The sequence below is a fragment of the Cydia pomonella genome, chromosome 13 (genome assembly GCF_033807575.1).
Source record: "Cydia pomonella isolate Wapato2018A chromosome 13, ilCydPomo1, whole genome shotgun sequence".
NCBI lineage: Eukaryota > Metazoa > Arthropoda > Insecta > Lepidoptera > Tortricidae > Cydia > Cydia pomonella.
Genome location: NC_084715.1, coordinates 12,887,365 through 12,903,770, shown reverse-complemented (window position 1 = coordinate 12,903,770; position 16,406 = coordinate 12,887,365). Strand labels below are relative to the sequence as shown.

Genomic DNA, 16,406 nt, shown 5'->3' with positions numbered 1-16,406 from the left:
CTCGTTCTTTACTCTGATCACGGTTCACTATTTTCGATATTTTCACTAAATAATAAAGAAATTGCACGAAATACCCGAACAAAACATTGAAGCCTTCATAACAAACAAAACAATTAGGCTGACAGTTGACTTGATGTAAACTTGACAGAATAAATAGCACTGACGTTTTATTTTTCTTCGTTGGCAAAGATTTGCGAAACAAGTTCCATACAAAACTTATTTTGTTCCTAGTTGCGTCAGCCTGCTTAGAGCCTGCATTTTGACGTACATGACAGTAGGTACCTACGTAGCTGCGGGGACGTTAAGTGAGCAACACCCGCACAGCCACAGCCCGACTAAGCTTTGCCCGAGAACGCCTGTAAATGTAACGTCTGTGTGCGTAAATGTCACGTCTGTGTGCGTGCGGCGAAAATGGCACTTTGTACAGTCAGCGTCAAATACTTCGTAGCAGTCAAAGTAGCCAAATAGTTCGGTACACCACGCTGACTGTACTGAGCGGACTCTGCTCCGGCGCGCGCCGCCGATATTTACTTTGTGCTCCAGTGTACCTCCAATAGAAAGCCGTGTACCTCGCCCTTAAGCGAGATATTTAAAAAATAAGGTTTACCAAGGCAGACTTTTGGGAGAGATACAGCTTTTGTTAAAGGTACACTTGAGGTCCACCCGCCATCCTGACGCTCACCTCTTTTTCTCTGAAGTTGTATAATATAAGGATAATCATGGCTTTCATTTATTTAGCCATTAATATTTAGATATTTTATTGCAAGTTTATATTGCTTTTGATGTGGCTCTAAAGACCTTGATTGTAAAGAATAAATGAAACAAACACGTTAAAAACGATTTTTATTAGTATACTACGAACAGCGCCGTATTTACATGGTCGTCATATTGTTAAAGAAATGTAACAACAACAACTATTATTGATTGCTTAGGCACATACTTCATCTAACAACTTCCTTAAAAGTTAAGTAACATTCAATTGTTAGTTATGGGAGGAGCTTATCATTTAGGATACATGGTATGATAGTTAAGTTACACTTGCATTGGTGCTTACTTCTTGATAAGTCTATTTTCGGCTCTTAAAACTCGATAAGCATAAGCTTGTTTATTTATTACATTAATTGTGATGCACTAAAATATTGAGACGACGTTTAAAATTATCTAGTTACGTTATAAAAATGATCAAGAAAATACAGTGTGGTCTTCTCATTCGGATTTGTATATATCTTTTCAGTTGACAGTTTCATTGTTTTACACTGAAAAAGTTTTGAAAAAAATCCAGATAAAAAATACAAGAATAAAAAATAAAAGTAATAATATTGATTCTGTTTGATTCAAGTCACGCATAGTTTAACAGACACAAGATGATATCACAATGCATCGGAAGATTATTGTCAGACCCGGAAATTGGTATTATTTACACAGCAATAGTTTGAGCCGTGACCAGTTGAAATAGCTAAAGAAGATCGATAGGTACTGTAAAACATCAGCAAGGCAAGTGGCTCGTTGATAACACAATTCATGTATATCACAGACTAACAAAAACATTAAGATGAGATTTATTCTCACTACATATATGGCACTAATCACACTAAAATCTGAAAGTAAGCTAACAATCAAAGGCAGTGTTTAAATATTATATCAGTAGATAATTCGGAGTTTAATTTACGTCGTTCCCATCCATCGCACGTCGCGTTTACCCTCCGTCACTCGCCATAGTCATTACTTTGGTCGAAAGAGAACCCTATCGCCCCTGCGGTTGACCAACGTCACGGATTGTCGCAAACGGGCAACCAACTACAGAACACAAAATCCAATCTAGAACTCTGATTAATATCAATTTTGTACGTAATTAAAAACCTACAGAAATATTCAAATCCTGTTACATTTCAATGACAATATAACAAAATTTCTACGACTATGGGCATGTCAACAATATACTCCCGTACTAATTAAGTAAAGAAATAATACTCGACATAACAATTTATAAAATCATTTGTTTATCGGACTCGCCGGTAGCACCAGACACCGGACACCGTGGCGGCGCGGTCCGGGCTCACAACCGAAACTTATTGCTATTATCACTACATTTCCATTGCACTACATCGGATTACGATAAAATTGTGAATTTGAAACGGAAGCATAAAATTAAACCTACATCTATACACAATGACTGCAGGACCTCAAAATCGGTATCGGTCCTTTTCAAATTAATTCGTGCATGCATCTGCTTAGCGTATTAATCAAATATTAAAAATACAATCAAAGGTGACATTATTTACGATACAAGTCCGGAAAGTATGAAACTTGCAACGAGTGGCGATAAATTAAAACACGACCGAAGGGAGAATTTGAAATCGACACGAGTTGCGAATTACCTATTCGCACGTGTATCGTACGTTTTACAGAACATATGGGCCTTTAAACTATCGAGATAGGCACGAAAAGTGCTCATTCCCACACTAGCGTGGGAAAGTAGCTCCATGTGTACTGTAAATGGGCCTTTAAACTTTCGAGACAGGCACGAAAAGTGCTCATTCCCACACTAGCATGGGAAAGTAGCTCCATATGTACTGTAAAGGTATTTACAGTGTCAATTTAAAACACTCCCTTCGGTCGTGTTATAATTTATCGCCACTCGTTGCGAATTTCATACTTTCCACGCTTGTATCGTAAATCACTAATTACTGTGTTTACACGGCTGCCAAGGAGATATTTAATCGAGAAACAGATAATAGTTTTCCATAAATAAATACATAAATAACTAATATAAATAGCTTTCTCATCTAAATATATACCTCCAGGTTAGTTTCATATAAAATCATTGGCGAAAAAAAACTTCCGATTATTTTACTGATTATTAGAAGCATTTTAGAATAAGCATAAACCTTCGAGACATAACAGATTAAATTATTTTTGATCAGGATTGCTCTTCTTTAATATTTTTTTACAAAAAATGCATTTCATAAGAAACATTGTATTTCCGGGACATATGTTTATAGTGAGTGACAATCCCATTAGTTCGTGTGATAATCTCAAATATCTCGAAGATCCAGTATTTTCTTTATTTTCGTTTATTTTATTTTGAGCTTTTTTACTAAAATCACCCTGACTAGAAGCACATGTCATTAGATCATTAATTAGGTATATTATTTATCTTCATAGTGTACACAATTCAACAAAACTTTATTGTATAAGAATATAGAAAACTGAAAACCGATTTTAGGTCCTACGAAATCATTGTGTTCAGGCGTGATTTGAGCGAAATCCGCAACTTACGCACATGCACATAAACCTATTGCACACTGCGAGACTTAAAATAACGCATAATTATTTGATCGAAATAATTACCATCAAAATTTGACTAATAAAAAAATCTACATCAAACCTTATCACGCTAACTACTACGGCATACATTCTTCGATAATAAGGAACAATATCATCAATCAATAATTATAAAGTAACAATGTATAATAAATGTTCACAGGGCCGGATTGAGCCAAATAGGCTTTTAAGGCCTGGCCACATCAGTTGCGTATGTAGCAAGTTTTCTTCTTTCTACGTAGTACATCGCTTGCGTTGTGCCGTAAGCGATGCGCTACGAAGGGAGCAAGAGCTGAGCTGGAGTACGCATGATGTGTGCATGGGCCTATCGGTAGTGCTTGCAGGCATTTTCCTTCATTTTATTAGAATAGGGCCACAGTTAACGAGTTATCAATGAACACGAATAAAATTGATTCAAAGAATATTTCGATGGATGTCACTTTGACCCCCGAACTAGATACGCTCACGGCGCTATCGCTTTTGTGTAGTAAATTGTAACCCGTTTTAACGGTAACAGTCCAGTAAACTCGTTGTCTGTAGAATCTAGTCAGCCCATAACTAAGCCTGCCTTCATTGCCTCTATGGTTAATCCGGCCCTGGATGTAAAGTGGGAGTGGATTACGGCCGGCGGTTTCAACTCTCTGTGGACGCGTCTCCGCCCGCGTTTAGCTCCGTCTTCTCGACTTTCTCTTTGCCGGTGCTCAATTCAGCTAGGCCCGGGATCGGTAAGTCTTTTAGTTGTCTTTTTTCTATTTCTGCTTTGAACTGCTCAATATCTTGAGGGCTGAAAATGTTAATAATTATTAGTAATTTAAAAAGTGATAACGATCATAAAGTATGTGGATACGTTTGTGTCATGTACCATCAAAACTACTGTCCTTTTGGTGACCGGGGTGTCACGACGTGTTTAGAACTCGGGGGGCAGGTTATGTTTTTAACCGACATCAAAAGAGGGAAAAGTTTTACTAGAATAAACACCGTACTCGAGTGAGTTTATCAAATGTTTTCCGTGTCGGGTCGTGTCGTGTGTACCTACCTGATCTGCACGAAGAGAATGCCGTTGATGAGGTTGAGCATGTCGATGACGGAGGCCATGCCGGGCGGCTGGATGTGCAGCGGCGGGTGCTGCGGCGGCGCGTGCGGCGCGCGCGCGTAGGCCTCGGCGAGCCGCTTCTGCAGCACCACGGCCTGCGTCGTCAGGTGCCGCAGGCACTCCGACGACTCGCGCGTCTTCTCGTGCTTCTCGCCCAGCTGCGATCACAAAACCGGCATCGTGTTACAGACAACTGGGGTAATGCAGACTCAACACTAGTCAATAGTAAGAAACGGCAATGTTGAAGCTTTAAGTGCTTGGCTACACAAGAATTTGGCTGAATTTGGAAATGATATTTGCTTCGCCTATTTAGCTGAATAAATAATATTAAGTAAATATTCACCTACGCTACTAGACACAAGAGGAGAAAATACGTGATCCTGCGACATTTTCTTCTAATAAGTCTGAGATCGAAGCGTAAGATAGATCTGCATCTATTTATACAAGTACTTAACATCCCTATGACCGGTACTCACCAGCTGCTTGTATATGGAGTAGGTCTCCTTCTCTTGCGTGAGCGCGGCGCGGAAGTCGCCGAGGCAGGACAGCGTGCGCGCGAGCAGATGGCGCGCCACGGCCGCCTTGAGCGAGCAGTACTCGCCAGCTGCTTGTATATGGAGTAGGTCTCCTTCTCGTGCGTGAGCGCGGCGCGGAAGTCGCCGAGGCAGGACAGCGTGCGCGCGAGCAGATGGTGCGCCACGGCCGCCTTGAGCGAGCAGTACTCACCAGCTGCTTGTATATGGAGTAGGTCTCCTTCTCGTGCGTGAGCGCGGCGCGGAAGTCGCCGAGGCAGGACAGCGTGCGCGCGAGCAGATGGCGCGCCACGGCCGCCTTGAGCGAGCAGTACTCACCAGCTGCTTGTATATGGAGTAGGTCTCCTTCTCGTGCGTGAGCGCGGCGCGGAAGTCGCCGAGGCAGGACAGCGTGCGCGCGAGCAGATGGCGCGCCACGGCCGCCTTGAGCGAGCAGTACTCACCAGCTGCTTGTATATGGAGTAGGTCTCCTTCTCGTGCGTGAGCGCGGCGCGGAAGACGCCGAGGCAGGACAGCGTGCGCGCGAGCAGATGGCGCGCCACGGCCGCTTTGAGCGAGCAGTACTCACCAGCTGCTTGTATATGGAGTAGGTCTCCTTCTCGTGCGTGAGCGCGGCGCGGAAGTCGCCGAGGCAGGACAGCGTGCGCGCGAGCAGATGGCGCGCCACGGCCGCCTTGAGCGAGCAGTACTCACCAGCTGCTTGTATATGGAGTAGGTCTCCTTCTCGTGCGTGAGCGCGGCGCGGAAGTCGCCGAGGCAGGACAGCGTGCGCGCGAGCAGATGGTGCGCCACGGCCGCCTTGAGCGAGCAGTACTCACCAGCTGCTTGTATATGGAGTAGGTCTCCTTCTCGTGCGTGAGCGCGGCGCGGAAGTCGCCGAGGCAGGAAAGCGTGCGCGCGAGCAGATGGCGCGCCACGGCCGCCTTGAGCGAGCAGTACTCACCAGCTGCTTGTATATGGAGTAGGTCTCCTTCTCGTGCGTGAGCGCGGCGCGGAAGTCGCCGAGGCAGGACAGCGTGCGCGCGAGCAGATGGCGCGCCACGGCCGCCTTGAGCGAGCAGTACTCACCAGCTGCTTGTATATGGAGTAGGTCTCCTTCTCGTGCGTGAGCGCGGCGCGGAAGTCGCCGAAGCAGGACAGCGTGCGCGCGAGCAGATGGCGCGCCACGGCCGCCTTGAGCGAGCAGTACTCACCAGCTGCTTGTATATGGAGTAGGTCTCCTTCTCGTGCGTGAGCGCGGCGCGGAAGTCGCCGAGGCAGGACAGCGTGCGCGCGAGCAGATGGCGCGCCACGGCCGCCTTGAGCGAGCAATACTCACCAGCTGCTTGTATATGGAGTAGGTCTCCTTCTCGTGCGTGAGCGCGGCGCGGAAGTCGCCGAGGCAGGACAGCGTGCGCGCGAGCAGATGGCGCGCCACGGCCGCCTTGAGCGAGCAGTACTCACCAGCTGCTTGTATATGGAGTAGGTCTCCTTCTCGTGCGTGAGCGCGGCGCGGAAGTCGCCGAGGCAGGACAGCGTGCGCGCGAGCAGATGGCGCGCCACGGCCGCCTTGAGCGAGCAGTACTCACCAGCTGCTTGTATATGGAGTAGGTCTCCTTCTCGTGCGTGAGCGCGGCGCGGAAGTCGCCGAGGCAGGACAGCGTGCGCGCGAGCAGATGGCGCGCCACGGCCGCCTTGAGCGAGCAATACTCACCAGCTGCTTGTATATGGAGTAGGTCTCCTTCTCGTGCGTGAGCGCGGCGCGGAAGTCGCCGAGGCAGGACAGCGTGCGCGCGAGCAGATGGCGCGCCACGGCCGCCTTGAGCGAGCAGTACTCACCAGCTGCTTGTATATGGAGTAGGTCTCCTTCTCGTGCGTGAGCGCGGCGCGGAAGTCGCCGAGGCAGGACAGCGTGCGCGCGAGCAGATGGCGCGCCACGGCCGCCTTGAGCGAGCAATACTCACCAGCTGCTTGTATATGGAGTAGGTCTCCTTCTCGTGCGTGAGCGCGGCGCGGAAGTCGCCGAGGCAGGACAGCGTGCGCGCGAGCAGATGGCGCGCCACGGCCGCCTTGAGCGAGCAGTACTCACCAGCTGCTTGTATATGGAGTAGGTCTCCTTCTCGTGCGTGAGCGCGGCGCGGAAGTCGCCGAGGCAGGACAGCGTGCGCGCGAGCAGATGGCGCGCCACGGCCGCCTTGAGCGAGCGTGCGCCGTGCACCGCGCTCGTCACGCTCAGCGCACGCTCCACGAAGCGCAGAGACAGCTCGTATTCGCCGACGGCGTGCAGTATTAGCGCGATGTTGCTCTGAACCGATAACGAAACGTTTAACAACATAGTTATAATGACCGCCGGTACCTAAAACTAGATGACTGCGAACTGCCACATTTAGGCGTTCATTACACCTATTGTTTTTCAGGACACGTTACGCTGGACAACAAAAGACATATCAGATATATGTCGTATTTCTGTCCCTTTCATCAGCAAGATATCAGAAAGTATCCAGCGAGAGAATATCTAAATATATAAAAGAAGAAACTGACTGACTGACATATCAACGCACAGCCTAAACCGCTAGTTCTAGAGATTCCAAATTTGGCACGTAGGTTCTTTAGGAGGTCTAGAAACTAAGAAAGGATTTTTCAAAATTCATCCCCTAAGGGGGGTGAAATGGGGGTCCAATCTTTGTATGGGGAAACAAGATTAGTTAGACTATTTTATTCGAAACTTTACAAGAGTATTCCTAACGATAAATGATTAACAAAGTCTAAAAATCAACATGGGTATTATTTATATGGTTTATCGGGTCGCTCATTACGAAAATAACAACGATTTTAAAATCTAACGTTATAATATTTTAATATTATAAATATATAAAAGAAGAAACTGACTGACTGACATATCAACGCACAGCCTAAACCGCTAGTTCTAGAGATTCCAAATTTGGCACGTAGGTTCTTTAGAAGGTCTAGAAACTAAGAAAGGATTTTTCAAAATTCATCCCCTAAGGGGGTGAAATGGGGGTCCAAAGTTTGTATGGGGATACAAGATTAGTTAGACTATTTTATTCGAAACTTTACAAGAGCATTCCTAACGATAAATGAGTAAACACGTGTTTCAAGTTTTGAAAATTCAACCCCTAAAACAAAGTCTAAAAATCAACATGGGTATTATTTCTATGGTTTATCGAGTCGCTGATTACGAAAATCGCACGCTCTTACCGCTAGGCCACCAGCGCTTCGAAAATGGCATTGAATGATTTTAAAATTTAATATCGTGGACATGAATTGTTGTATTTTTGCCAAATTGCAATTCAATCGGCCCAGTAGTGTCGAAGCAAATCGGTTGTAACAGATGGATTGACAGACAGCCACACGTGATCTATATGGGTTCTTTTTTAGCTTTTGAACGAGACCCGCGTTATCCTAATAGATACTTCGACAGTACTGTTTCTCCCACGGTCAGTTCTATGTGGCGTGCTCCCGTGTAAGTTCACCTCAAAGTTTGGTTCTATTGCTACCACTTTCAAACATGGCTAAAAATGTTGTTCATAAGGAAGAACTTTAACAAGTATAAAGTTGTGGAATACTTCATACATTTTTCAGAACATGATTCTAAATCTAATAATCGAAGACAAACATACATACCTACATGTGTTCATACAAACATACGGGTCAAACTGAGAACCTTTTTTTTGCTTTACGCGGGGGAAGCCGCGGGCTAAAGCTATTGTCTAATAACCCCTTTGGAAACCTAAGTCGCACCGCGGGGAAAGACTTCCGCCTAGGGTAGCTGCAGTGAAGTGCCTCCTAGGCGGTTTTTTATCAGTGTATTAACACTTTTGTGGAATCTTTATTCAATAGATGTCACGATAGGACTGAAGTAGGTGCAAGCAGATAAGACTGTATCGTCCGTAAAAAACGTGTCTAACGCGATACTTCATTGTGTACGCTTCACCATGGGGCAAGGTCAAACCTAAACAGTCTCGACACATCACATGGCGACCCTGCCGCTGCAGGCCTACGACTTACATCGAGCAGCGCCATCTCCGGGTGGTTCTCGCCGCAGACGAGCAGCGCCAGGTAGCGCGCGCGGTACAGCAGCTTGAGCGCCGTGCTCACTTGCCCGTTGGCGAAGCAGTACAGCGCCAGGTGAGACTGTAACGACACAAAGTTAACAATGTCAAGAAACACTATCTAAAATTGACTTTTTGAAAGTAGAAAAAGATGATAGCAATTTCGACTTGTGTAGCTACCTAAATTCAAAAAATCACGTACATAAAATCTATAACAGTATATAGATACTGATTCATATTTGGATGTACGTGATTCGCTTATATCTGCAAAGGGATGCAGGGTCGGGAACTCAGGATCAATATCACAGGCGTTTAGAACGCCTTTCTTATGCAGGGTCAGGAACTCAGGATCAATATCACAGGCCTTTAGAACGCCTTTCTTATGCAGGGTCAGGAACTCAGGATCAATATCACAGGCGTTTAGAACGCCTTTCTTATGCAGGGTCAGGAACTCTGGATCAATATCACAGGCGTTTAGAACGCCTTTCTTATGCAGGGTCAGGAACTCAGGATCAAAATCACAGGCGTTTAGAACGCATTTCTTATGAAGTATCCATATTGTAATAATATTCCTGATTGTATGATAGTAGACAGGAACCTCTACCAGAGTACCAAATTGGCCTGATAGTGATTCAACAATCAAACTCTCTTCAATATTAGTCATTTATATTTGTGGAACGAAATTTTTGTCGTATTTGTAAGCAGTGTCATATCATCATCATCTTGCCTTACATTCTGTGAACTCAATTTTGACCAGTATACTCACATATTCAGTAATAGTGTAAGGATGGTCGATGCCGTTGACCCTCTCGGACATGAGCACGGCCTTCTGCTGGTACGCCATCGCGTCCCTATGTTCGCCCGTCACGTAGCACAGTCGGGCGACCATCCGCAAGCACTGCGCGATCTCGCCGTGCATGGCTCCATATACGTTGTTGAGCAGGTTGAGGGCTTCCGCGATCAGTTCGTGGCCCTCGGAAACGGAGCCCGCTTGGATTTTGTTTTGGCCCGTTGTGTAGAAATTGTAGGCGTCTGATGCCTGGAAAAGAAAAGATTTATAATTTAAATTCACGTGTGCGTCATCTGCCGGTCTCGAGGGATTAAAAGTAAAAAAACACAATTCAGATATTTCAATCATTGGGTAGCTTTTTAAAAGTTAGTAAAATGATAATTACCCTAGGATTGATATGTTTGACTACGGGGAAGATATTCATAATGTCCGCGCTGGAGAATGTGGCTTTGTTCTTGCTGTCGAAGTCATATTCCCGCAACATAATTTGAAGTCCGACTTTCAATGCGAAAGACCTGTAAAAAATATGCCAAAATGTCAGTGTCAGATAGCAGGTTCTCTGTCCCACTGACGGATAATATGTGACATGTCGGTTTTATGGACATGAGTCATGCTCGTGGTACAAATAAACTAATACTAAAGCGCTATTAATTTTAAAGCAGTACGAATTGGAAAGAAGAATTTGACAGCGGCTGAAATTTATGTTGAAACGCTAGAATAATATCTAATTTGTGTGTTACCAACCTGAGAAGTGATATTTTTTGTAGGCCGTGTTTTTCAATAACATTATCCATGTTATCGGCAGCCAATTCATAACCCCAATACGCCTGGAAACAGATAAAAAGGTTTTGTTACTCTATTAGAACTTATACTAGGCTTAAAGAAATATGTTTGAAAAACACTCCTCGCTTGACTTATTATCAAGCGGTACCGACAACCCCCGTCGATTTTATCGCCTTATTCGGCGACCCTTTTCCACGTATCTTATCGTCGTTCCTAGAGACGGGCCCCGACGGAACGCGTCGGACAATATCCCCTTACCCCCTTATTCATAAACGTGTACTAAAGTTACGATGCCGCTAATCATCGTTTGTCCCTTTCCGACGTATTAGCATGATGGAAAGGGAAAAACGATGATTAGCGGCATCGTAACTTTAGTACACGTTTATGAATAAGGGGGTTAGGGAATAATTTCTCAAGTGCACGGGACTCGCAACATAATAGTAAAATGGTCACCTTGAGCTCCTGCTTGATCTGCGCGAACAGCGCCTTGGGCGTGAGGCTCTGCCACTCGGGCAGCGGGGCGGCGGGCGCGGCGGGCGCGGCGCGGCGCGGGCGGCGGCCGCCACGCTGGCGCCCGCGCGCCGGCGCCAGCGTGGCGGCGCCCGACACGGCCGGCGCCGCGCACGCGCCCAGCAGGCAGTTCAGGAAGTGCGCCACGCCGGACCCGATGCACATCGGCTCGCAACCCTGCAATGTTGATCAACGTTACCTTGCGCACGATTAACCGTAACTCGGAGGTTTGGTAGACCCATTCTAATTTACCTCCCCGGTTTAGGACACTAAATACAGTTCAGTATACATAAATGTGTCCTTAAATATTTTATATTAAGAAATATTTAGGTCATTAACCATTTGCACGCGTCGCCTCTTATATACAAAGCGCCAACGTAAACCTTATCGAAATGCACGAAGGTTGATATTAGACTGTAACCGAACGAACTAGTTGACATTTATGACAATCAAAAGATAAAAAATGTCTTTTCCTACTCCTCTACTGTTATCTGTCATTTATGCATTCAATAACACGTATATAAGAACCACGTAGTGATTATATGCTCTTTGATAAGAACATACATAAAAGATTTCAAGAAAAGTCTATATTGTCTATTCCTCATAAAAGCTCTTGTGCTTTTATAAGCTATAACGTTACTGCGATTAATGGCTACCAACCTAACAAAACCAAAACGAATACAGTTTTAAACTAAGTGCATTGCTGCCAAATATTTATTTGGTTGCATAGTAAAAATAATTACTTCATAAGTCAGAAACACGCATGTGACACCCGTAATATAGCAACACCCATAGACTACGAAGACCGCTTAGCGTTGCTTGTTAGTCTCCGTAGGCTACGGTGGCCAAAATTGAGAAAAAAAAGACGTGTGGCACTCGGGGACTGCCGCGGTAAAGCTATTGCATAGCATTTTGTATCAACTTATGCAATTATAATTATTTATTTATTTTATTTATGCAGTATTTCTTTTTCTTTGATATTAATACCACCATAACCAACCACCAGTAAACCAGTATAACGATATGATCTCAGTTGATAGGGATCTCGAGGTTTCACTTCTGATGGTTTTTCGGAAAAGACAAGTACGCTTGACAAGAGATAATGTAATCACTGGTAATTCGTAGTTACTCCTGGTATTTATATATTCCAATCGTTCACCGAGCGCACGACTCAAGATAACCAATATAAAAGTGTGAACCTTGTTTATTCATAGTTACGATACGTATACGGATTCACTTATATTGGACAAGTTGTAAGTCATGGGAATAAGCGCCTTCAACGGCGCGGCGGTCTTTATTAGGTAGCGTCAGGAAACAAATATTTATAAAATATATACGAAATTAAAATAAATAGGCACTTTATTTATTTTATGGAAAACAATTTTTTTTCGCTAACACATTAAATAAAATATGTAAAACTGTATGTATTTTATATGTAAAACCGATAGTTTATCTATACAATTAAAAAAAATATGCGGAGAGGGCGGTATAAAAAGGAAAATTATAATGTATGGAGAAAAAAAAATTTCATCAAAAACGAAACCGAGCATCATTTTTAATTTTCACAATTCAATCGCTAGGCATTTCCACAGCTGCGGCTCGTTTTAAAATAGAAATAAGTGAAAGTTTTTTCTCTAAACATTATAGTTTTCATTTTTTTAACGTTAATACTGATTTTGAAGTTATATTTTTTTAAATCATTCCCTATCGAAGGCGAAATTAGCAATGTCCCACTTTTCTCGATTTGAGACGGCAGCGTGCCCTTACATTAGAATGTTCAATTTAAAGTATTCGTTCTGATTTTCATCGTTTTCATTTTCATCACCTTAGTTGCTCTACAAAGAGGACAAATTAATACAAATACTCAAACGGTAAATACGTAGTTAGGGAGTTTCGTTCTGTTTATCATCAGCAGTTCCACTACACTAATTGCCAGTTTTTGGATGAAAATGCTTAATTTGTAGACAAACAATACAAAAATCACTATATGTGTACCTATAAGATTTTAAGTGTTCCCTCGATTCTTCATGGATTCCATCATTAGAACTTTGAACCCGGGACGGGACCATCGGCTTTATAGGCAGGGTCACTGCCCACTAGGCCAGACCAGTCATCATACATTTTACTTGACAAATAGAGATGATTATTATTTATTTCTTTTGTTTATGATAAAAGGTTAAATTTGATTGATCTAATATCTGTTCTAAATATTTTTTACACAGTTTTCAACATACATAAATACATCTTAAAACTACACTATAACTCGCATATTAAAATTGTAAATCCGAATCTCGTTAAAAATGTTGTCCATAGTTTTCCTATTGTTGTACAAGTACTATTTAGTGATTTTTGATGGACTATTCCCGATATTTGGGTTTCAAGTTAATGCAAGATATTGTTTTAACAATACTATCAGAAAAACTGGATTTTTGGTTAACAACCGGTTATTCGTAAGGTGACTGTGGGCAAGACCGGCATACTTTATTTATTTTTTACATTGGAGTATTCTAGCTCCGTTAATTATTCACTTACGTGACCGCTTGTAATCACATACGATGAAGAATTTCATAAATAATAGTTAAGCTATAGTGACAGATCATTTTAATCATAAATTAAGCAAAAACAATAGTGTTTTTAAAAATTCGGCGAGTAGACGGACTTCCCGTGTAGTTTAAGGTAAGTCCGTCTAGTAACGATATCAGCTATACTATTATTTATGAAATTCTTCATCGTATATGAAGGCGATGATCATGGGTTCGAAATGTTCGAATCCCGGTAGGGGCATTTGCTTGTATAATCTACACAGATATTTGTTCCTCCAGTCATGTTTGTTTTTTATGTATTTATCTATATAAGTTTGTATATGTCGTCGCCTAGCACCAATAGTAAAAGCTAAGCTATGCTTAGTTTGCGGCTAATATTTATTTATTTATTTACTTAATAGGTATTTTCTTATTTGTATTTTCGGTTACATAGTGCTGAGGATGAAGAACATATTTTTTTAGTAGTTTCGAGATTAAAATTGTTAATAAACACAAAACACAAACATCATGCGCAATGTTGTAAAGATGCATATCTGTAGTAACCTTATAAAATCGTAATAAATAATATTGAAGCCATTTAACAGTTGGTAACCTCTGATTCAAGGAAAGTCCGGCATATGACGGACTTGCCTGGTGCATAGTAGACGGACTTTCCAACTTAGCAAAATTTTAATGTGATGAATGATGGAACGTATAATTACAAAACTAAGCCAATATCTGATAATTTAAACACATAATAAAGATTGCCGGGTCTTATATTACTTACGTAGTCAATTTCTGGTGCAAAATCTTGGCACAAACTATTTTTAACAATTTTATTTGCAGAGACTGTCGCACTATCACTTCGAGTTCCATACACGTAATGACTTGTTTACGCGGATTGCTCTGAAGTTCGTTGTCACAGCGCCATCTGTTTTAGAGTGAGGGAACTAGCACGAAAAACTGACTTATAAACTCGACGCCAAAGCGGCAAACGCTTTCTAATTCAAAAGTTATAATATGTTGACGGACTTGCCCACAGTGACCTTATATTAAAATAAAAACCGGTTACATTCTATAGTTTCAAGGAATAGGAGCACATGATTTAAAAAGTTGCATTATTTATAAAAAAAATTGCTGACTCGGGCATGCATGCACTGCATGAAGCGGGCATGCCTACTTGACACTCGGATAAACGTGTTTCTCACATGGGTAATGCATTATTTAGCTGTCGCGCTCACTCAATAACAAGGAAATTTTTAATTTTATTTAGAAAAAATATGTTTTCAAATGTTATAATAGTACTTACGAATGAAAAGTGATACCGTGAGCTTTGTTTTTGTGCTTGGAGCTATTGAAGCACTGGAAAAAGGCGCAACACGGCATTCTTTGGCAATATTTTATCGAATTTGATGACAATGTTGACACTTCAGCGTCACCCGTACGACTAATTCAATATAGGTCCCGGAACCTATATTTTGTGGCTCACGATCGAGCGCCTGGTACCTCATCTACCCCTATTACGTACATCAATGATACATACAGATTACTATAAACAGCTGCTTATGTATTTGTCCGATTTCGGAGCAGCTCGTCTCGATTCGTGCGAGTTTCGTAGAGTCGTACAATACGTCTAATAGCACGCACACAACGCCGTGTCGAAGACTGCCGAACTGAAACGACGTTAGACGAAGTGGGGAGCGTGAGGTTTTTTCGTTACGGAATTTCTGGATTCGGTCCCCGCGCTCAAGGCCCGCGATAGAAGCTATGCAATAGCTTAAAACTGTCCAAAAAATTAATTTAGCAAGTAGCAAGTACCAGGGCCTCATGAGTTACGAGGAGGTGTCGCCGACCGGCCGGCCGCGCCCCGGGGCGGGCCGGGCGCGTAACAAGGTATGCTCGCGCGTCTTGGCTATATACTTTTGCTGTAATTTGTTTACCTAAATTAAGATTTATTTTTGTTGACTCGTAGGAAAAATATTGTATGCAACGTTGTATAAGTAGGTCAAAAAATTCTCGTGGCGTATTCCTTTACGTTCGCCTACGCCTTCGGCTCCGGCTCACATTGTAACTCACGCCACTCGCCTTTTTTGACCCTTCTTATACAACTGTTGCATAAAATACTATAATCCGGCACTGGCATTCTCAAATGGAAATAAAAATATCATAATGCTTCTCCGGCAATTTGTAAAACCACAGTCAGCGCGTCTTTCGCCGTTCACACATGGCGACCCTACCAGTTGAGCCCAGAACGAAGCATACGGCGTGTTGTTACCTGCAGGTAGGCAGTGTAGAGATGCTTGGCGGCGCGCAGCACGAGCTCGCCGACGGCGATGGCGTGCAGGTACTGCAGCGCGGCGACGGGCTTGAGCGCGGCGGCCACGCGGCCCAGGTAGCGCACGTTGATGCCGCGCGCGTGCAGCGCCTCCGCCAGCCCCGCGCCGTCCATGGGCGCCGCCTGCTGCTCCAGGCATTCGCGAACCTGTACAATACACCGATCAATAAGCTATTTTATTTTTAGCCGCTCAAGTATTGCGAGATCTATGCGACTTGCCAAAAATTCAGTATATTTTTTTAAATATAAACCTGCGAAATATTACTGATAAACCTGACATTTTCAGTGAGAGACGGCATCGATAGGCCTTGTATGTGTTATGGTCCAAAAGAAGCGGACGTCGAACTCGGACTCCTTCAGGGAGGATACAGTTGTATCTACTCACAAAGGCGGGTATCTGTGTAGTGAGCAGGAAGGCGGCGGCCTCCTTGACGAGGTGGCGCTGGCGCGCCAGCGAGCCGGGC

The 16,406-nt window shown here is 43.6% G+C and overlaps 1 protein-coding gene across 1 annotated transcript in view; it reads right to left on the bottom strand.

Annotated features, from left to right (window-relative positions):
• Positions 1 to 830: 830 nt before the first annotated feature.
• The window catches only part of LOC133524250 (clustered mitochondria protein homolog), a 42,787-nt gene continuing 27,211 nt past the window's right edge, over positions 831 to 16,406 (bottom strand). Inside the window, exons 17-25 of the mRNA XM_061860154.1 lie at positions 15,883 to 16,089; positions 11,029 to 11,262; positions 10,537 to 10,619; positions 10,178 to 10,307; positions 9,769 to 10,041; positions 8,959 to 9,084; positions 7,019 to 7,234; positions 4,361 to 4,575; positions 831 to 4,108 (exon numbers count right to left, since the gene is read on the bottom strand). Coding sequence (XP_061716138.1) covers positions 3,958 to 4,108; positions 4,361 to 4,575; positions 7,019 to 7,234; positions 8,959 to 9,084; positions 9,769 to 10,041; positions 10,178 to 10,307; positions 10,537 to 10,619; positions 11,029 to 11,262; positions 15,883 to 16,089 — 1,635 coding nt within the window. The 3' untranslated portion in view covers positions 831 to 3,957. The remainder of the gene's footprint in view (positions 4,109 to 4,360; positions 4,576 to 7,018; positions 7,235 to 8,958; positions 9,085 to 9,768; positions 10,042 to 10,177; positions 10,308 to 10,536; positions 10,620 to 11,028; positions 11,263 to 15,882; positions 16,090 to 16,406) is intronic.